Source organism: Colletotrichum chrysophilum (genome assembly GCF_026319265.1).
Source record: "Colletotrichum chrysophilum strain AFK26 chromosome Unknown scaffold_72, whole genome shotgun sequence".
NCBI classification, from domain to species: Eukaryota; Fungi; Ascomycota; class Sordariomycetes; order Glomerellales; family Glomerellaceae; genus Colletotrichum; species Colletotrichum chrysophilum.
Window position 1 is genome coordinate 106,096 of NW_026517359.1, and position 22,231 is coordinate 128,326.

Consider the following 22,231-nt stretch of genomic DNA (forward strand, 5'->3'; position numbering starts at 1 on the left):
TGTTCCCCTCGTTCTAGTTAAATTCGGTAAGTGCATCAATGTTCAACTCGGGCTAAGGTGCGCCTCCAGGCGGCAAACTGCGAAGAAGAAAAGTTAGAAGGCAAGAAGGATTAATGGAACCGGTTTTGCAGCTCCAATCTCATTGCATTTAGAAACATCAACTCGGCATTGGAGCATTCAGTAGTAGTCGTAGTGATGCTCGCATATCTCTGTACAGCCTTGTGGAACACTGCAGAGATGAAGACGGAGAGCATTGCCATTAAAATTAGACAAAGATAAATACGGGTTTCAGACTGCATGGGGCCTAATGATATTTAGAAAGAGCTTCTGCTCCGTCTAAGTGGGGCACTTCTGATCATTCGAGCAACTGCACCGACCATAGCGGATATTAGAGAGCCCATGAGGGCAGCGAAAATAAAGACGCAATGATGAAGTACGACAAGACAGTTTACAGAAAGTAGGATGAAAAATAATCAGAGCGAGTACACTGTTAGTGTGCCCGGGCATTGAGAGCCGGAAAACCTGAATTCAGAAAGTGCTATGCTAGGAACATGTAATACACATGATTCATTCGCAAAAGCTGTGTCATATTCGCGAGTGGCATGAACATTTTCAGAATTACGCGAGCGACCTTGAGTTTCTCGAAGAGTACCGTGCTGAATTGTGTCATTCGACATCAGGGTGTATGGTGGCTCACAAACTTTCCAACTTCATTGCGCACCAGGAGAGCGCATGGGAATGCATATAAAGTCCACATACATGCCTCCACATGTATGCCTCCACTTCTCTGTCTCATTCTCATCTTTCGCCGTACACTCGATAACTTTACTTACTTAAAACATTCGTTGTAGAACGTGGTTCCTCGTGTTATCTCTCCCAACAGAGCAAACATTTCATGAATTCGGTTTTGATAGCAGCCATAACTGTTTCGTCTGTATCCCAAAGGATTCGGAACACTTACTTAACTGAAGGCTTCGGTAAAGCCTCCATCACCAACCTTGCGGAGAACGACTCAAACTTGAAGATGGCAACTGCAAAAGACTCTCCGCACTCACTTGGGGTGCTTCTCATAATCCTGTCCGGCGCAGCGACATCGTGGCTATGGGCTGCCGGCATGTCTTACAGCCCGTGGGTCCAAGGCAACAACCTTGCCATTATCTTGACGGCTATATTTCTCATAATCGCCTATATTATTTGTCTTATGGGCCTACTCATTCCATTGATAGACAATAAATCCCAAGTAGCCAACGCAAAAGCAGCGGCCGCAATACTCGGATTGGGCATTTCGGGTTGTTACGTTCTAATCGTCTCTGGATGGAAAGACTGGGAGCAACTCCTTTGGCTGCTACCAAGCCCGTACCTTGGCATGCTGTTCGAAGCCAAGACCTCAGCTTTAGTGGGCTTTTCACGTCATTTAGTGGCTTTCTATGAAATTGGAAGGAGGTGAATGCCTGCTGGATACAAACACCCATTAGAGGAGTCAGTGGGGCACGAAGTTTTGCGCCCCGATTGACGCGTCCAGTACATCGGAAAGGCAAACGATAAGGGGAGTGACGAACACAGCGGCAATAGAGAGGGAGAGTGGCTCAGGCAAGATAATTTGGAAAAGGCTTCTTTTCAATCTCTATGTTGCGCAAGTTGCGAGAAAACAAATTCGACGACCATAAAGAGGAATAGGGGAAGAACGGTCTTGTCTTCTCAATGACTATTTTTCAGATTATTCGAAAACGCTATTTTATTTACACTCCAACTCTACTACTAAATTTGTTGTGTACTTCAACCAAACGTGGCCACTGAAAAGCGGGTGCGTCAGGAAAAGCAAACGTACAATGACTTCCTCACTTATGTTTACGTTTGAACAGACCTAGATGTTTTCAACAATATGCTTCGCAGCCACGTCTCGACCCTCTCTCAACTGAAGTATTTGATTCACCAGCTCTTTTGATCTCTATAAGCTCCTCGGCACGGTATCCTGGTGCTGTAGTCGGGCTACCCCATTTTCCGATACCCAGATATTCAACCCGTTGAGCAAAGTCGTGAGTATCCGCCCAGACAGATAGTACAACCTGAGGAACGCCAGTGTTTCATCATTTCATGTTAGCTTTGCTACTCTTTGCGAAAACTTGGAACTGTTCTCCACCAAAGTGCTTCCCAAAAACGAGTCCGCTCCACCAGGGATGACCGAGCAAATGATGTTTCCCGTCTGCAGAACAGCATACGGCTCTGCCTCTACACACTTCACAACTCTTATAGTGTCGTTGTAAAACTCACTTCCCAAGAAGCCCTCAAGACGACAGCCATTCTCGTGAATGTCGTACTCAACATACCCGTAGGGTCTGCTTCGGCTTCCACAGGATTTGAAGCCTTCCGCCCTCACCCTTCTCACGCCAACCAGCGAGAAGCAAACGTATGGCCTGGGACATTTCAACAGCCTGGTCTTCTGAGGTCCCAGATAATGTTCCCAGATTGACGAACACAGTCGGTCCTCGGACGAGCCAGGTGTGCAGCTCAGGATCAACCTGCGCGACTGGCGGGACTGGTCGCATGATGAGGCCATAGGGGATGACATTATCTGGCTTGTGTTCAACTGGGAAGTCGAACTCTGGGCTGCTCGCCATAAGCATCTTCAAGTCCGGCTGCGAATTACTGAACTCTCGCTGATTAAAGACCTTAGCTCCGGTCTTCTCAGTCACATAATCCCGTGCCCTGCGCGCGTGACTGTTGAATATCATGAAGAATATGAGAATGAACACGTATAGCACGTTCAGTGGGATTGGGTGCCATGGTATTGGGAAGGGGAGGGGCGGTCCCAACACTATCCTTAGCCAAAAAATGTTTGTTGTTGATTTGGAAAGGGCCAGTCTCTTACCATGGATACTTCCGGAAGAAAGCTGCTTTAGGTTGTAACGGCAATGGAAGGTGTTTAAGGGTGTTGGGTGACATGATCACCCACTTGATGCCCATGTGCCGAGCCAAAGTCAACCTTGGTGTAAACATGTTGTCCATCAGACTGGAGTCAAATCTGGCTCCACCTCTTCAATGATCCATCGAATCTTATTACAGTTCTGCACCATTTCCGGCCCAGTGTACGGCGTGGCAGCCCAGGCGACGACCCGCAAGACAGTGGGCATTGTCCGGAAGCTCGGCGCAATCTCAAGCAATCGTCTGCCTCCCACGTCAGGGGAGAGCAAGGCCTTGAAGTAGTTCGTACCGTAAATCTCGTGAAAGTTGATCGGCTTGGCGTTCGGATGAGCTTCCATACCGAGTTCAGATGCAGCGGCTACCGCAGCTTTGATGGGTGCGAAGGAGGCTAGGTGGATCTCGACGTCAGGGGCTGTGCCCATCAACGTGTAAAATATTGCCAGGAATATGTTGGCTTTGGCCGTACTCCGAGTTGGTGAGTACGAGAGCCTTGAGCCTTTGCGCCATCCTAATAATTGGAAGTAATGTTCAATCCTTAGAAGGTGCGATATTGAAAGAAGTCGGCTCTCGACGTTGTTACATTTACCGGCAGAGATACTAGAACACTTGTTGTGAGAGGGGCTCCACGTACCCACTCAAGAGTTATCTCATTGGATCTAAGTTTTGGAACATTTCGCTTATTGGCCTAACAAGCCATAACATCCAAAGGCGGCCTAGGGATTACTGTCGCCCTGACAGCCCAACGTGGCTAGCTAGATTATTCGAGGAAACCGCAGCTGGTATATTGATGAATTTTCAATTTGTCTTCAGCATTGATATCGAAGCCATGAATGTCTCCCACATTGCGAGTCCGACATTGTCAGCAGAGCTCGCTACTTAGTTTACATCATCTAATAGACATCTCCTATCACAGAAAGTAGGCCGTCGTAGACAAAGTCATCGGATGCTTTGCGTCCATCTTTGGACACGGTCAAATCCTGATCTTGTAGTCCAACCATGACTGGACCAGCAGGGATCTAGAAGCAAGGATGCAACCGCCCGCCATGCAGAGAACTCCGACGTACAAGCCAGCCAGTGCCATGCCGCCAATACTTTCCAATATCTGACCTCCAATGGGGACTGTTATCAAGAGAGCAAAGCTTACAGTGAAATTCATACTTCCAAAACATCGACCATAGTCCTTGGTCTGGCACGTCTTGCCCATGCATGCGGGAATCAAGGCTGAGAACACCCCCGAGCTTAAGCCCCAAAGAACCGCAAATACATAGAGGGCCTGGATATGCGTCGTGCCGAAAGGGAGTATAGTGACTGCGACACAGACGATAGTCACACATGTGCTCGTGAACAGAACATTGTAGTGCCCGAGCTTGTCGCCGAGGAATCCGGCCCCGATTCTGCTGATACAGCCGCAGCCGTTGACGATGGCCACGATATTGTACCCCGTGTCCGCGGGATACCCGGCCCAATTTGCCAATGTGGGAAAGATGCCCGAGATGCCGAATATGACGAACTCGAGAAGGAAGAAGGCCGCTGCAATGAGTGAGAATGCGGGGACGCGGAAGGCGGCGAAGTTGATGGTGGCGCTTGCGGCGCGGTGTCTCGGGGTGGGGGCAGCAGGGTCCGCAGATGGCTGTGAAGGGACGACGAGTTGCGTGTGATGGTGGGTTCGTGAGAGCTTCGCGAAGGGGATGAAGCATAGAGTCCCTGGGATCATGACCCCTGCGATGGTGAAGCCGACGAACCGCATCGACCAGGCCCAGCCCCATTTGGGAAATAGCTCTCGCAGAAGAAATGGGAAGACCACACCACCTAGCGCAGAACCGGTGAGTGCTAGACCTATGGCGAGGCCGCGCAGTCTCGTGAATATCTTGCCTACGACGGACACGGCGACCGTCGATGCTAGCGCACCGCCGATGCCGCCGTAGATGCCGAGGCAGAGCATGAACTGCCAGTAACACTTGCATTCGGCCAGGAGGAAGAAAGTTGGAAGAGTAAGAGCCGTAGAAAGAGGCGCTAGCACTTCGGTCCCATAACGATCAACTATGGGGCCTGCCTGGATTCCGAGGAAAAGTGTCAGGGCGGTGTAGAGGCCCGTCACCCAACCGATATCGCGAGCCGAGTATCCTGAAAGCTGGTGTTCTTGGAGATAGGCTTGGACTGTGCCGATAGCCTGGGGAAATCCTGAAATGATGTATTCAACAGAATTCTTTTTCGAAGATCGTAGGAATTAGACTCACCATAGGATGGCAGCAGGAATATGAAGGCTCCCAGGACGCATACCCAAGATGAAATCCTGTTCTCAATGTCTGCTGACCTGGTATTTCGTAGACTTGGAGCATCTGAAGGAGGTGCTTGTTGCCCGCTCTCCAGCTCAAAATTGGTTGACGTAGCTTCGCGCGGCATTCCGAGGTCGGAGTTGTTCTGGGCGCTTGGCGATGACATTGCCAACAGAGAGTAGCTTGGCTTCAACCCTTGAAATACGCAGGGTTGTGTTGGATTCCTTGAGAATGCGGAACAGAGAAAACTTCTCGAGATACACACACGGGGGGACTTGCGGGTTGAAAGAGTAGTGTTGGAAGAAAGGCGGTCGAGAAACTGAGATGATAGTGCGGGGATCGGCGGCGCTACGGTGTGGGATGCCGACTGTGGAGTCTCGCCGGTCCGGCCCGAGGTGGCCCAGTTGGATCGAGTTTCGGCCGTGTATTGTGGCTCACGCATCGCTACTGTGACGTGTATTCAAAGTGGGCTAGATTATTGGGGACACGAGATATTCAAATTGTTGGTAAACGAGTAGACTGACTGGGACATTCAACTCTATGCGCTAATCTCATCTAATGCCTTCCTTCCTCACCCAGTATTTACACGTTGATGATCTTCTTTATGTAATCTATAAGCTCATCTCCTTTGTGCTGGCCAAATTCGTCTTCAAATGTGCCAACCCGGAGTTGCGATTCGATCTCGTCTGCATCTGGGACCGGATGTCGCTCATAATTGACGGGCCCATCCGAGATGGAGTGGGGGATGAACACCGAGGCATTCGTCGTGATGGGCGTTCTGTCTTCGCGGACACCCATGCCCACGCAGTCGCCATCGACAAACCAAAGTCCCAAGACAGGAAAGTTGGACTGGCCCTGCTCATCCTTGAAGTCAGGAGGCAGCGCCAGCTCCTGCACCACGTACCCCTCGTATCCGTAGTAGCCCATAGACGCGTCCTGAAGCACCTCTCCGTCGGTCTTCAGCACCACGTCTGCTCCCTCGCGGGAGAAAATCGGCTTTCGCGCATACCTTGTTAGCGTAGCAGGCACCTCGTTGTCGAAGTAAGTAGGAAGCAACCACTTGGATCGCGGGTCATCCTTGAAGAGCTCCCAAAGAACAGCGAAGAGTGCCTTGTTGCTCCACACAAGCTTATACGGCGCCTCGATCCAGATCGTGCCGCCGATGTACTGCCCCGTCGCGTCCCGTTTTCCGATGTTCTCCATGTCCTTGAAACACGCCTCTCCAAACTTCTGCACCACCATGTACTCCCATGGGTACAACTTGAAAATAACGTCAATGTGCTCTCCCTGCTTGTCGTAGAAGCGGCCGTCGACTTTGGACAGGCTGATTTCCTCCACCGTGATGGCCTTCGTCAGCCATCCTGCTTGCTGACATGTGTCCATAAGAAGCATTGTGTTTGATGCATCCTCGCAGGTCGGCTCGCCTTCTCCCACGGCAAAGTGCACGGTGGGTTTGAAGCCCAGCTGTTCCTCGACGAGCTTCAAATTACGCTTCCAGCCCTCGATGAGTGACTCGGTAATGTGGTTGAACTGGTCGTTGCCGTGGCCTGTTTGCTCTAACCAAAGCCACTGAATTGACGCTGCTTCGATCAAGGATGTCGGCGTATCCGCATTGAATTCATAGAACTTTGGTACGCGAAGCCTCGGATCAGGGTGATCCAGACCGCCGAAGCACACGTCGAAGCGACCGTAGATGCTTCCCCAAGCAGGCTCTCGATCCCACGAATCGACGATTTGCTTGAGTGTGTACGCGGGAACTGCCATCTTGTCCGTAATAATTTCTTTGTGCTCCACGAGATAGTCTACCGCCTCACAGCACATTGCAAAGACATCCTTGGATGCGGCCTCCAGCAAGGCCACCTCCTCAGAGGTGAAGGAATAGTAGCGATCATCGGGCCAGTATGGTTCTGTTCCGCCTGGTGTGACGAGGTCGGCGAAGACGAGACCTTGACTTTGAACGAGGCGTGTGGCGTTTGGCCTCTTCTGTACAGGTACGCGGCGCATGGTTGGTTGTGTTGATGGTGATGATTCTAAGCTGATTGACGTTGCTGTACCTGCGAGTGAGCTAGTTGGGAAGACGTCGATTCGAAGAGGGAACGGCGGGGAGAGTTGGACTGAAAACTACCGTCCATGCCAATAATGAATTGAGTAGACTTTGATATCCAGTGGCGCTGCATTCAATGCAAACTCTCTCTCAAACTTGCTGTAACCGAGCATGAGAATCGCCTGCTATTAGATGATGCCAAGGCTTTTTTATGTTGGTTGCAGAGTGGGATTAAGTCGCCTGACTTGTGGCTTTGCTCTTTATCAGGAGACAACGACTCAGTAACATGGCGATCAAACGCAAAGTGGCAGCCGGCTCGACCGGCATCATCCCTACACATGCGATGAACCGCGCCCGCTCTTTCTACGCGGAGAATGCGAATAGCAGTTCGTTTTCGGACCCCGCCGATCTCTGGGCGCTCAATTTTGAGTTTAAAGGTCAGCCTGAGAAGTTTGAAGGCCTGCCGGTAACACCGTTAGGGTCTTGGCGCATTGCGCAGAGGGAAGAAGGCCTGCCCTACAGCAAGGATGACTTCATATATTTAAAGCTTCTTTTTTAAGCTTCCAGGAACATGTCACAGAAGCACAGATTTGGGAAAGATTTGACGAGCCGAGGCACTGCATAGTAGAAGAGAAAGAAGGTCTTAATTTAGAAAAATCTATCGTCCCATGTATTCTAGTCTACCAACCCCACATGTTTTCAATATTGTTGCACCAATCGGTCGGGATTCCACAGAAGTTTTGGTCGGCCTCCGTCGGGGCCTTGACGCACTTGTTCTCTCCGGCCTTGTTGCGGATGCACACGGCCGTGACGGCCTGCGGGTTGGGCCACGCCTGGCGCATCTGGCAATCCGGGTTGAGTGTGATGGTGGTGCCTTTGTCACGAGAGTACCACTGCCAGCCACCTGGGCAGTAGCCAGTAGAGAATCGGAATCCTGTAATGGCGTCTCCCGTGACCGTCGTGTCTGCGCATAAGCCACCGGCGTGAGCCGAGACGAATAGCGCCGCTGCAGAGATGAAGGAAGAAAAGTGCATCTGGCGTCATGTTAGCAATCAAGGTTCTTGCTCACGTGGGAATGGTGGCTGATGACTCACATTGAAGAGATTGTAGCGCAGTAAGGACAGTTAGAGCGAGTGTGGTTGAGGGCTGGTGAAGTGTCTGAAAAAGAGCGTGGAAGTTGCCCAGAAATGTGGTCTCCGCCCGGGTCACTTTAAGTCTAAGTATTTATGTCAGGAGAGACCGAAAGTTCGTCCCATGGGGAAGAGTAACGAGTGAGCTTCTTTCGACCAAGATCTAGAATGCCAAGAAACGTGGAATTGCACTTCTATTAAACACTGCCCCCGAAGGTTCCGTGCGTGAGTCGCGTGGATAATATAATTGAGGTATCTGCAGAACCTTATTAATAGGTGCTTAATAGGTGCTTAACATGAGGGATATGCGTGATCGACAGAGAAATAACACATCGAGTCAGGCGTTCCCGAGGGCCTCGCAAGGCGGCGGGAACACAAGGCCCCCAGGGTGCATTGGACTTCAAGAACATAAATGTGGACTTTGCCCACGAAATATCTTGCAGGTGTCTTTGTTTGGACGACCAACATCCATTCTCTACTGTTATCAAACACGGTCCTTACCAACCACACTCTTTTGTTTTCCTTCTCGCAATCATGACGAGAGAACACATTCCTTTGCCGGGCTTGCGAGTCATGGCGACCGCCTTCTTCCTCGCCCGCATGGCTGAGGGCGCCGAGACCTACAAGAACTACTGCGCCGGCCTGGACAACAAAGTCGTAGACTTTAAGAACTGCGATGGCAAACAACCTGAAAACACATTCTTCATGTTCGCCAGTGACGACCAAAACATTCCTGTCGGCACCGTCATCGACCCCATGCACGTAGATCTCTTCGACAGCTCCGACCCAGTTGAGCGCCAAAACGTCCTCCTTCCACTGGAAATCGAATCTGGAGGATTTGGAAAGCGTCAAGATTGCGGCAACACAGGAGGAGGAGGTGGCGGTAGCACTGGCGGTGGCGGTGGCCGCACGGTCATTGTCGGTGGTGGTGTTATCGTTGGCGGCTAAGACAACCACTGGTCGACTGTAGTTGGTGGTTGTGAGAGATGTTGGAGTTTAGATAAGGCGCGAATAGCTAGTGCGCGTCTTAAAGGCGCTCAGAGGAAGACAGTTTTACATGCAGAACGTGGAAGAAGGTTGCGGTGGAATGACCATGAAGGAAGTTGCGCAATTAGTTACAACTCGGAGAAGAGCAACAGGGTCGGACATCGACTCTCTCAATTCAAAGCATTAACGATCTTTAACAAATATTTCTACCTGTTGTTCTCCACGCGAATCAGCCATCCAAGGGAGTTGATGAACAGACTCGAAGTTGAAGTGCTTGATGCTCCATGCAGAGGGCCTTCCCTTTTCTCTCTGTCACTGTAGTTGCTTTCTTCAACGTGACACTGAGTCAGGTTGCTGACAGCGAGAAGCTACTAAGGCTCGTGTTATTGGCAATGTTATTATGAAGGGTTGAGTAACCTCGCCATCATTTCGAGTGTGAGATGCAAGATCATGAAGCTCAGTACCTCTGGCAAATTCGGCGCAACTTGGTGATGCCGTCGCCGTCGCGGGTAGACCGGCGTTTTGGGCAATTCCGTCCGCACTTACAAAATTGCCGCTTTGATTAGAATCCAGTTGCAAAAAGCTTGTTCCCGCGTCATCCCCGACGGCAACGGAAATTTCGAGGCCAACATGAACGACAAGGGTAATGCAACTTGCCAGAAGCTTTCACATGGAGCAATAATTGTGCTGTCATGTCCCAAGTCCCAAATGTCAGGCGTCGCATGTCCTCTATTTGAACATGAATCGTTAAAAACCCCGAGGGCTAACTCCGAGCCCTCATCTGAACGAATAGCCAGAGTTCTTCTATTGAACCCAGTACCCAGAAGACGCTGTAGATACTTTCCAGACCATCAATCTAGTCTAACACAAGTTTAGATTTGGTTATCAGCTTCCCATTCTAGGGTCGCATTTCCAGGCGCGCGTGTATTTTTTCTTATTCATGTCGATCATAGATGAAGCCGTATCTGAAGAGACGAGAGCTGGCGCGATCACACCTCACGTGAAGGCGATCTGAATGCCTTGGTGGACAATTTCAGGGGTTACGGCGGGATGCTCCGCCACCAGCTTCTCATTCGAATGGACATGAACCTAGCGAAGAGTCGCATCAGAAAGTCTCAAAATAACTCTCAGGCACGCGCCAAGATATTTGAGGCATTGATCACTGGTCTCTTGTTGCTCTCATGCTTCTGAGAAATTCAGCAGAATCTCCGCGCTCTATATTACCTAGTCAAAGATAGGCAGGAAATTCATTTTCAATTGATCCGGGACCCATCTCCAGTAAGCGATTCAAGACTCGCGACATTCAAGTAATAACAGCCACAGAGATATGGTACGATTTATATGGCGGGCTGACATCAGCGAGAAAGATCTCATCGTGCCAACTTTCGGCGTCATCTTCCTCCGAGCTCGCCGAGTCGCATCGTGTGAAATGACTTGGACTAGGCAGAAGGAGCTGATTGTAATCCCTGTGCGGGGATTGGCCCCCAGAGGAAGCGGCACAATTGCACTGCCTTGGGGCTTCGGTGTGCAGATAAGCACTTAACGTCACAGGCGATAAAGATCCCGACAAGATGGCTTCATGTCAGCAACCAACAAACCAATCGGCTGTGTGCAAGATGGCCTTTCCTCCATTGGCCCCTGAGACCAAGAAGGCTGAGCATGTTTGCTGCCTGGTGGACATCGATCGGCAAATCCCCCGAAGATCTACTTTCAGTGTAGGGCGTATTACAAGTGACGAAATTCTAGGTTCCAATCAGCCCTACGGAAAGGTATGTTGGCCAACATGTTGCGCTAACATGCGTGATTCAGTGGCTGGCTGAAAAGTGGATCGTTTGCGCTGCATCTTTTGCCTACTTCTGGTATGGCACCATGATGAACCCCGGAAAGCTGATTAGGCACCCAAGACACCATTCTCAGTGGCTAGGCAATGATGCAGGACGAGAAAGCCGTGCCTCTGCCGGCTGTACTAAACAGGCAAACGATGACTATGTTGGTGGGGATACGCAAGGCGATGCTACCTCGGCATATGGAGCTTCCTGGTGTAAATAGCGTGGCCTGCCTCACTGGCCAGTATATTTTTTCAGGATCGTCCACAGCCAGCCGAAATTTCATCCTCTTAGCGTTTATCTACGATTCCATTGATACAGCAGCTGAGTGAGGTCTGTAAAAAACCATGGCTTTCACTGAATTGATCGTCGGGTTGGCGACATCACGTCTAATTTGGGTGATCCCGACCATCTATATTTTGTTCAGACTCCGCAATTTTGGTCGTCGAGACAAATTCCTGCCTCCCGGGCCGCCTACCGTCCCAATTCTCGGAAATGCACACTTGATGCCGCGGAAGAATTTCTATGCAAAGTCAGAACGGTCGAATCAATCATATTTTTAGGTGACTAACTGGTCTTAGACTCAAAGAATGGGCCGACGAATATGGCTCAGTCTACTCACTAAAGGTCGGACGCACGACTATGATCGTCCTCAATGATAGACAGGCCATCCACGAACTTTTGAATCAGCAGGGGGCGCTCTACAATGATAGACCTCGAGACCAACAAGTTTTGGCTTCAACAAGAGATGAAAACCCTGCTCTCATGCATGAGGGCCCTGAGTGGAGAGCCGAGAGGAAGCTCATCGCTCAGTACTACTCGCCCAAGAATCTTGACAGCGATTTAAAGAGCATTCAAGAGGCCGAGTAGGTGCCAAGTTTAACCCGACTAAGGTTTATACTGACGGAGAATCAAGGGTCTGTCAAATGTTGCATGATTTGCTCGAGAAGCCAGAGAGTTTCAAAACACACGTGCAGCGAACCACAGCCTCGATTGGCACTGTCACTCTGTACGGGCAACATGCGCACAATTTTGAAAGCTTCTGGGCCCATGTAAGTCAAGTCCACTAGCCATCTGAACCGGTGCTGATTTATCAAGGCTGTCTATATCGCAATGTTGGCAATATCAAAGGCTGTTGAGCCGGGAACTTACCTTCCAGTTGACCAGTTCCCAATCCTGAACCTTATCCCCGACTGCTGGAACAAGCCTAAGCTTCGTGGAATGGAGTATTACAAGACAATCACCGGTATTTGGACCGAAGCGTACGATCGCGTGGAAGCCAGACGTGCAAAGGGCGACAAGCGTGAATCACTGATTGACAGACTGCTTAACGAAGACATCAAGTCCGATGCGCCGCTTTCACATACACAGTTCAACAACTTTGTTGGAGGTACACAGATGGGTGCGGCTGACACCACGGCTACACAAATTCTTACAAATATCCTCTTCCTGGCGAAGAATCCCGAATTTCAAGAAAAGGCCCGCGTTGAGCTTGATGCGTTATGCGGGACCGATCGTCTTCCTCAATGGGAAGACTTCAATGACCTGCCGTATATCAACTGCATCATCAAAGAGGCCCTGCGAATCAGACCAGTGTAAGTTTGCCTGAAGCCCGAATAAGCATCCCGTGAGACTAAACTATTCAAGTGTTCCAACCGGCGTACCCCATCTCGCCAAGCAAGACGCCTGGTACAAGGGCATGTTGATTCCAAAGGGCAGCGTCGTGATGATCCCGCCGAGCGCTCTCAACCACGACAGCAAACACTTTGATGACCCTGAGTCATACAATCCAGACCGTTACCTTGCTTCGGCCTCGAAATTAGCTTCCGAGCTCGCCGCATCGCCGGCGTACGATGAGCGCGACCACTACACCTATGGCGCTGGGCGGCGCATGTGCCCCGGTATCCACATGGCCGAGCGGACTCAGTGGCGAAGTGTCGCTCAGATGCTTTGGGCTTTCAAAATTGAGAAGGACGGGGAGCTGGATACGAGTTATGAGTTCTACGAAGAAGGCTTCGTGCATGCGACCAAAGATTTCAGAGTGCGCTTTGTCCCACGGAGCGAGAGGCATGCTGAGGTCATCCGGGAGAAGTTTGTTGAAACTCAAGAATTCCTCAAGCAGTGGGACTAGGTGCACTCAAAGACAGTAACGAGAATTTTTGTATTTTATTGTTTAAATGAGGGGGGAGGTGCTATGGTGTAGTCAGAGGGGTCTTTACCGAGGTCATGCCACTGCGTTATGATTGGAAGTGCGACCCTTCTCGTTGGGAGTAGCCAGTCTGAATACCAATGCTGCATTTGCATCTTGGAGAGTCATATCATGTAGTGCCGCACACGCCGGACATTTCGGTCCGGTTCAGTACTCGGAGGGTAGAGTGAAACTAATGTGGCATGTCAATCGGTGGCAGGGGGTACAGAGTGAATGGAACTGTATTTCATTAGCCCAGATTCAATTCGTATTGTATCGCATCGGAGACCTCGGGTACAACAACAAATGCCTTCTAAATTGGATCAGCGTCTTGTCCTGTGCATCCTGTCACTATTCTAATTCAAAACTTGTGAATTCGACCCCAATCCGACCGAAGTCATCCTCAATCCCAGACACACCGTGATGCTTTGCTCCTTGTCTGGATCCAAACGACACTTTCTTCAGCAACGGGAATCTTGAATGGCGTTCCGTGAATCTCAGAAGCTGGTCTCGCATGCTGTTCAAATGAACCGAAGAGCCGTCGAGAAACCAGGAAACCTTTCTAAGAAGGCGTAAGCTCTCGATGCTTCCTGGCAGCATGTTGCTCAACCATTTGACTGGCTCAAATGAGGATGTGTCAAGACTCAACATCTTCAACTTTTCGAATCCAGTCAGATCGAGAGCAAGAATAGAGAGGCTATTAGTCTGGGACAGAGAAAATCCCATATGTATAGTGAGCTCTTCTAAAGTTGACTTGTGCGCTGTCAGAGCATCCAAAATCCCTGGCACTGTCGTTTCCGGCTCTTCATAGGAATAAAACGGAAAATGTCGCATCCCTAATAGGAAGATCTCATCAGATAGTGCTTCCGTTTTGGGTTCGTATTTGAAGCTCAGAAGGGACCCGCACAACAATAGGAGTTCTCTCAAAGAACGATTGTCCGTGCTCATGGAGTTCAAGTCTAGTCGTCGAATGTTTCTCAGACGTAGGTGTACGAGTCTGTGGTTGCCTAGTTCGGTCCTTCGATGAAGTAGTACGTCGGTGAGATCTAATTCTTGAAGGTTTGGCGCCCAAGAACATATGAAGGGGAGAAGCACCCCGTCGTTCGCACAAGAGACTTGGCGTAGCTTTTGCAAAGAAGTACCCAAGTCCGTCCGCGCCAAGATCTTTGAGCCTTCGTTTGTGTGATCTGACATACTAACAGCAAGTTTCTCCAGATCTTCCGTTCTCAAAAGTATGTGCATCAGTGCGAACAGAAACAATTCTTTCAGAACAGTTGGACTAGCTTGTACCACACCGCAAGGGATGTTGAGTTGACAGTCGGGCATCCCGGCCATGACGTACACCTCCCAAATCAGCTTGGGATCGGGTTTCCTGATGGGTCGTCTTGTGAAGTTCCTTTTCCACTTTAACGACACGCTTTTGACGTGGCACGCCAGGTCTGATCGCGAAATAATCGCGCGAAGGAAAAGAAATGGCTTGATGATTGCCTCATTATCTTGCCCAGTTATGTCGAATGTGCTGAAATTGCGGTACATAATGGGGGTTATTAGATCGTTGAACCTTTTGCTGACACGACACAGGGAGATTGCAACCTTTGAAAGCCTTTGCGAACGTTCTGGGTAACCCATGATCATGAACAAAAGTTCCGTCGGCAAGCATGACAGGCGGTCTGACCCTTCTTCAGGCTGGGTATTGCGACTCCTGACTCTGCCTCGAGCACTTCCTCGGGATCCTCTGCCAGACTTGCGTTGAGCTGAGCTTTGGACCCTGTCTTGATTTGGTTTCTGGACTCTGCCCCGGCCTTGCCGGTGTCCCGCGAGCTTCATTTGCGATGTGAAAGCTGAAGGACCGATGATTCTTGAGTAAGTCTCATATCCATGGATGCGTGAGAGGAATATGGGATACGAGAACAAGCCTGTTGGCGGCGCCCAGGAGTACGTAACGAGGCCTAGGGTTGAGTCATCCACGAAAATTCGAATATCAGAGATGGGAGATGTTCAGAAACTGAAAAGGCCGGAAAGAAACTTTATAGCAACCTTTTCTTCAATCTTCAATCCGGGCGTGAAATTAAAATAGAGGGGATTCAAATCATCAAATATTTTGCTTATTCGACATCAAGTTATGTTCGTAAAACTTCTATCCATCATTAGAATCAAACTCCCATCCCCTATCATTCCAGAAGTTATCCCAGTGATCATTTAGCCAATTGTTTATATCATGATCCAAGTCTTCACTAGAAAGATACGCAAGGTAATGGTCTAGCTCATGCCTGATCCATTTGTTCAGCTCCCCAACTTGTAACTGAGTATGTACGTGGGAGCAGGAGAAAACCACTTCTTTTCGACGAAAAGTGTCCCTGATGCGACTCAGCTTCGTGATATCTGTACAACTCAGAGCAGAGCAAGGCCACGGATAAAGAGTGACACTTCGAAGATGAGGAAGCCGTCGCCTCGAAATAGAATCGGCTAAATCCTGCAGCTCTTCATGCATAGTTCGGTGCATGCCAATCAACTGAAAGGATTTGAGATTTGGCGGTAGGAGTTCTGACAAAGAGTCTGTTGAATGATAGCAACAGGTATCCAGAGTCAGGTGGCTCAGACGCTCGAACACATTCATTGAGATCATTTTCTCTCGAATGGATTTTGGGCCGTGTGGGAGCTTTGCACCCACCATGACAAGGTTAAGATATTCAAGAGTTTTTTGTTGCGACCTCAAAGTTTCGAGTACGTCATTAGGCTGCGCCGTGCGCACGTCATTATGCCAAATATCGTCAAAGTCTGTAAAGCGGCATCCTATTGGCATGAAGTGGAAACTCACGAGCGCTTTGCATGAGAATAAAATCAACTTCAGAGGCTCAGGTGGGATGCGAGACTTTCCAAGATTCAGATGCGTTAGAGCTTGGAAGGAAAGCTCTCGTTGCGGCAGCCCATCCTTTGGGTCCCAAACACCGACGTTGAATGACAGGCGCTTCAGACTTGGTGCCATGGAAGACATCCATTCGAAAAATAAATACGAGGTACTGAAACTGTCATGCCGGGCTGACGAAGGCTGCGTCAGGTTCACCTCCTCTAGTTGAGATAGACGTCGATGGTAGTGAGAATGCAGCAGCGCCCTTCTCTTGAAATTAGCTCTCATGTTGTCCTCCATATCGCTGGCCTCATCAGAATAGTGTAATGACAGCCTTTTCAACAGGGGGGTTTTGAAAAGTATAAGGTCGTAGGCCATATCAAACCACGCAGCTAAAACTCCACAATACCTCCAGGCTTTGGTGCATTCGAGGAAACCACGATGGTGCAGATCTTGAATGACACTTGACGGTAGTCTGTAGTCGTTCCGATCCATGAAAATATTGTAAGGGCTTGGCATAGCGAGATCTAAGCTTTCGGTGTGTACACGGAGACTGTCTCGCTGCTCCAGGGTGGAAGAGAAGCGTTTCAAATTCCTGAACTGGTTCCCGCTACCTGTGTATTGGAAACGGCGGTAAAGCCAAGGCGTGCCAAGATGGTAAACGACTTTGCACGTTCTGCAGAAGGCTGATAGATCTCGCGGCTGGTACGGTTCTTTGGAGTGAAGGAGGTCAAATATCTCGACAAGTAGACAGGGTGGAAGCTGCAGAATAGGCGACCATGCTGCCGAATGCATAAGGGAATTGTTGTCGTGGCTCGCCATGGTAATCTCAGCCGTCATTGCATAGGCGGGTTGGTGTTTTATTTGATAGAATGCCGAGACTCTTTAGGCTTTTCTACAGACGGACAGGAATCAACTTGTTCATCAAAACCTTGATATGTAGAAGTCATTTTAGTAACCCTAGATCTGTCAAGGTTGAAGTAGAAGGGAAACTGAGCAGAGCCACGAGAGCCTAGGCGAGTACAGGAAGGTTACGGCAACGCCACAAGAGCGCCACAAGAGCGCCACAAGAACTGCAATTACTACCTACAGATACGACGTCTTTCTAAGAGTCTCGGTTTGAAAGATGAGGCCGCTCCAGAGGCTGATGACCGGCTCAGCGTCCACATAATGGAGTCTCAGCATGATGCGCAATCCATCGACAAGCAAATCAATAGAATCTCCCTGCTTCTCACGCTCAGCAGGTACTGCGGCGGCAACCAGCTTCAAACCAGCAAACTCCCTGAAACTCGCTCGCGGATCTTCGTCGTCTCCCTTCTCCAGCCTCCACCCAGATGACCACTCGCCAATCCAATCCTCCCATCTTGTATCAATCTGTTTGTTGATGTCTCTGAAAGGAATGGATACTTCCTGAAGATGCTCCAACGTGCCCATGTAAGGCCATACTTTGGCATATGATACTGCGTGAACCACGCGGCAGCAAACATCAGTTCCTTCCCATCCGTTGGTCATAACAGCAATACCGCAATCTGCTTCCAAGTCTTTCTCATCGACGTCTCCAGTTGTGTTGGCAAAGCCAACCACGTAGCATCTGAAGCAGGGCGAGTTGCCACCAAAGTGGCCAAAGACGTTGCTCTTGTGCCTCGACACGAACCATGAGATGGCAATGCCCTGTTGTACCTGGGTCAACATCTCCTTAGCAATATCCTGTGGGAGAAATGTGTCGTTCTCGGGGATGTCTGCCCTCAAGGATTGCTGGATGCCTCTGATAAGCTTCAACAGATCCGTTGGCGTCGTCCAGACTCCACCTGATGCGAACTCGGGATGGTGATGCCATGGGGTATCATGCGGCTCATTGCCAGTCCACCAAGAACGTGCATAGTTCCCCTTGTCGTCATGCTCAGGCATGTCATAGCTTGAGTGAGACATTCCGAGGGGCTCAAAGACAAGCTCTCTCACAAGGTCCTGGAAGGGCTTGTCAAACATCTTCTCCAGTATAAGCTGAAGCATGGCGAAGTTGCCCCCGCAGTATGCGTGCTTCATCCCCGGCAGCAGGGTCAGCCCTTCGGCAATGTTATGCCCACCATTCCTGTCGAGCAACGTGTCTAGGGCCGAAGGCATGTTGTTCGCATAACCCGTATAGGCCGAAGTTCGGAACCCGGCCGTGTGGGTGAGAAGATGGCGGAGAGTTATTTGTTTGAGGATCGCGGGCGGCCCGAGGTTCTTAAAGAGCTCTTCCGGAAGGTGGTGTAGCAATTTGTCGTCCAGTGAAAGCTTCCCCTGACTGACAAGCCACATGACTGCAGTGGCAGCCGTGGGCTTCGAGATGCTCGCCGCCTGAAAACGAGTTTCCTCGTCATTGCCAACAGTAGAAAAACATCTCGCCTCGATATCACCTTTGTCTAGGACGGCGATGGAGACAGAAGGAATGCCCAAAGATGCCAAGAAATGCTCCGGGGCCGACGGCGGAGTTGTCTGGTTTGCAAACAGGTCTGCGATGGTGTCGAAGAAGGCCATCTTACTCGGGGATGTAACAACGACAGTGAAGAGGACAGGTACGTTGATTGAGTCGATGGTAGGGATAGTGAAGAACTGAGTGCGGATTATTGACATGGAACTAAGCAATCCGATCGCCTAGCAAAGCTCTTAAGCAATCTGCCTTCCGCCAGACTTACGTGCCACACGCGCACCAGTCTTACGAACAGGATGACGCAAACATGGTCAGCAGCCAGCTTCGTCAAATCTCACCCACCCACGCCAAGTCTCTCGAAACTTGAAGACACATCGATCATTGTATTGTATGAATGAAGAATAATCTCGATTCTCGAATTCCCGCTTTATTCGCACCTGATTCCAACGCATATACTTAGAAGCTCGATATGTGAGCACATTCCTTATGAGGCGAAGATACCCCTCGAAGCTCAAGTACGCTTCCAATTTCCTAATTGATGTTAAAAAAGCCTTTAGTCGTCACCAATGAGTATCGTTGTACCCCGCAAATGTTGACGTACCCTCCCACCAGTTCGTTCAAGACCTTTCGTGACCCCGCCATCCCCACCGTGCCGCGGAAGGCCGGTGAAGGGGCGGAGGGCATTCTTCCACCAGTCGCCGGGTTAGGCAGATCTGAGCCGATCCCGCCTCCGCAGCCGCGCCGCACGCGTGCGGCTACACTACTGTCGAGGTGCCGCAGAAGGTATGTTTACCCACGATGTATCGCCTCCAGATGCATCTCATGCTGTCGTCGGCTAAGCTGATGTAGCGCCTACTAATCCGTTAAGAAGGTATAAAGGTGACAATCTCAAGGCCCGACCAGAGATATTCTAGGCACCGCATGGAACTTGGAATGCTTATTATCTTCTCTCAAACATTCAGTTAAGATGCTATCCTTCAGTAGAAAGCTCATATCGGCAGCGTATGTGGCTATTATTTTCCGCATAGCAGCAGCATGGAGCCCTCCACCCGAGTACGCCCTCTTCGCCTCCGAAAATGGCCACTACTTCCAGACCATAGACCACAAGCCCTTCTTCTGGCAGGCAGACACCGCGTGGTTTCTCTTCAACCGTCTCTCGTTTGAAGAAACCGACACATACTTCAAAGACCGGCACAGCAAAGGCTTCAATGTGGTTCAGGCCGTCGGGGCGCATCCAGAAAGCATCACCGAGCCAGACCGCCTCGGAAACCCGTCCTGGATCGACGGCGACGTCACGCGACCAAACCTCGACCACTGGGCGTTCGTCGACAAGGTGATGCAACATGCGTGGGAGGAGTACGGCATCCGTATCGCGCTGCACCCGGCGTGGGGCAAGTACGTGCACAACGATGCCGGCGTTCCTGGGTTCTTTGTTGCGGCCGCTGCGAGGCTGTTTGGAGAGTTTGTGGGGGAGCGGTATCCGTACGTGCCCAAGATCATCTTTGGGGATACGAATCCGTGGTGGAAGAACAAGACTGCGATCGCGAGAGATTACGCCTACGGTGGTGTTAGGGGAACGAAGCTGTCCGGTGAGTATGAAGTGATCGACTTCACGGATGTGTATGAGGCCTTTGCGGAGGGCATCGTGGATGGTGAGAAGGCTGCTCTGGGGGATGAATGGCGCAAGCCTATCGACAACGGCCTTGTTTACCAGCCGATGGTATCTATGCACCCAACGAACCAATGGTTCGCCGACGGTCCTCTGGCGCTGTCAAGTTCCTTCTTCGGGAACAGCTCGTGGCTTAGTTTCGACACGTCTCAGTCTGGCCATTCGGACTATCCTCCCAACGCCCCGATTCCTTGGTGGTCTTGTCGCCGGGGATGGGAGCCAGCCGAGCTGATGTATGCCGTTGGCGAGACCACCTCTGGCAAGAAACGTCCCGCAATCGAGAACGAGCCGCATTATGAGGGCCGCTGGAACAATGCCAAGGCTCACCTCAGTGTCTGGAACGCCAGCGACGTCCGGATCGGAAATTGGCAGACTGTGAGTTGATCTCCAAAGAAGGCACGATGCGCAGTTTATGTGATGTGGACTGACCATGAGTGGGCGCAGGCTTTCGCCGGCATGGCTGGTCTGACGTACGGATCGAACTCGGTATGGCAGATGACGTCGGAACTCTACCCGAACGCCGGCGGAGGACCTCCGATCTACTGGACAGAAGGCATAGCGCAGCCTGGCTCAGCTGAGGTTCAGTGGGTTAAGAAGGCTATTCTTGACCGTGGCCAGGAGACATATCTTGACAGGATTCCAGCTCAGGATATCATCGTCGGCAACGCTGGTTCGTCTCCAAGTACCCTAATAGCGCGACAAAGTCTCGCGATAAGGAAGTTTGCATGGTTACTAAATATTCTGCAGGGATATCTGACGCCCGGATCGCAGCCACTCGCGACAGCAAAGGATCGTGGCTGATGGTGTACTCTCCAAACTCTACCATCAACATCGACACCGGCAGTCTTACAGGGTGTAATGTGACTGCGAGCTGGTTCAGCCCCGTGTCTGGCGAGTATACGAAGTTTGACTACGAGCAGTGCACCGGAACGGGAGTTCGTCGCTTCGAGTTGCCTGTTGAAGACGGCCATCAAGACTGGGCCCTTGTTTTAGACGCCCATGCATGAGGGTCGAAGCATGCGAGAGAAAAGACCACCTTTGGAGTTATATATGATGAAAAGTTCTTTCAGAACGTTGGATAATCATACAGAAAAAAGTGGTACAAAAGATGAATCCAGAAGTTGTCTCAATGTGTATGTGTTAGTAAAGCGCGCAGAGCTGTGCGGTGTCTTGATCGCATTGAATCGTTCAAAATCCACGCTGCACCAGCTGTCCGCTCTTCAACGGAGACACCCGGTGTCTAGGTTCTGCAGCTCATGTCGCAATGTAGGAGGGGACGCCATATTCTTCCCTCTGGTTGGTGCTCAGACACGGTGTCTGTTCCTATCTTGGGGCATCAGATGTTCACCGAGCTGACTCGTACCCCATGTCGTGCTGCACCCTTGGAGACAGGCCAGGGACGGCCCGGGGACAGGAAGCGGGTAGAGGTCATTGGTTCCATAAGGACAGCAAAGCAGGGTCTCGAATTGGAGAAACTGCAATTGGAGCCAGGCGAGACTGTTCATTGGCTACCTCGGGTTGAAGTCTGCACGTCGGGGGATGAGCGAAACTCAATGTAACGAGATGTGGACTGTCTTCAGTATCCCCTGTCCATCCATACCAACAAAGCTGCAGAAGCAAAAGCAGCGGGCGAGAATGTCAGACTCCCGGGCCGCTTACTGAGGTACAAGTTGGCTCCTGCCCCGCGTTCTGACCGCTTGGCGACTTCGAGGCCATTTCGCAACCACATCTTCCCAAATCCATCAACATTCATTGACCAGATGGCGGACGCAACAAGTAGTCCCAAGGCGACGTCCACAGGAGACAAATCAAAGAGCGCCTCCCCGAATCGGTCTAAGACTGCATCACCAGCGGGTGGACTTTCCCCAGGTTCTACTCGTGAAGAGGTCCTCGCAGCTGCCATTGAAGTCGACGATGCGGTAATTATTCAT

General features: G+C 50.6%; 6 protein-coding genes across 6 annotated transcripts; 3 read left to right on the plus strand and 3 right to left on the minus strand.

Annotated features, from left to right (window-relative positions):
• Positions 1-3,892: 3,892 nt before the first annotated feature.
• On the minus strand, positions 3,893-5,364 carry COL26b_008322 (uncharacterized protein; the record flags this gene model as incomplete). The annotated part of the gene is made up of 3 exons (XM_053181085.1): positions 3,893-4,041; positions 4,081-5,092; positions 5,203-5,364. 3 exons carry the CDS (start codon positions 5,362-5,364, stop codon positions 3,893-3,895), a joined length of 1,323 nt encoding a protein of 440 aa, XP_053034967.1.
• Positions 5,365-5,780: 416 nt separating this feature from the next.
• Positions 5,781-7,202, minus strand: COL26b_008323 (uncharacterized protein; the record flags this gene model as incomplete). The annotated part of the gene is made up of 1 exon (XM_053181086.1): positions 5,781-7,202. One exon carries the CDS (start codon positions 7,200-7,202, stop codon positions 5,781-5,783), a length of 1,422 nt encoding a protein of 473 aa, XP_053034968.1.
• A 1,704-nt stretch (positions 7,203-8,906) lies between these two features.
• COL26b_008324 (uncharacterized protein) lies at positions 8,907-9,320 on the plus strand (the record flags this gene model as incomplete). Its single annotated transcript, XM_053181087.1, has 1 exon — positions 8,907-9,320. The coding sequence occupies one exon, from the start codon at positions 8,907-8,909 to the stop codon at positions 9,318-9,320; it is 414 nt and encodes a 137-aa protein (XP_053034969.1).
• A 2,978-nt stretch (positions 9,321-12,298) lies between these two features.
• Positions 12,299-13,316, plus strand: COL26b_008325 (uncharacterized protein; the record flags this gene model as incomplete). The annotated part of the gene is made up of 2 exons (XM_053181088.1): positions 12,299-12,780; positions 12,833-13,316. 2 exons carry the CDS (start codon positions 12,299-12,301, stop codon positions 13,314-13,316), a joined length of 966 nt encoding a protein of 321 aa, XP_053034970.1.
• Positions 13,317-17,307: 3,991 nt separating this feature from the next.
• Positions 17,308-18,834, minus strand: COL26b_008326 (uncharacterized protein; the record flags this gene model as incomplete). The annotated part of the gene is made up of 1 exon (XM_053181089.1): positions 17,308-18,834. The coding sequence occupies one exon, from the start codon at positions 18,832-18,834 to the stop codon at positions 17,308-17,310; it is 1,527 nt and encodes a 508-aa protein (XP_053034971.1).
• Positions 18,835-19,598: 764 nt separating this feature from the next.
• COL26b_008327 (uncharacterized protein) lies at positions 19,599-21,307 on the plus strand (the record flags this gene model as incomplete). Its single annotated transcript, XM_053181090.1, has 3 exons — positions 19,599-20,675; positions 20,745-20,970; positions 21,048-21,307. 3 exons carry the CDS (start codon positions 19,599-19,601, stop codon positions 21,305-21,307), a joined length of 1,563 nt encoding a protein of 520 aa, XP_053034972.1.
• Positions 21,308-22,231: the final 924 nt, after the last annotated feature.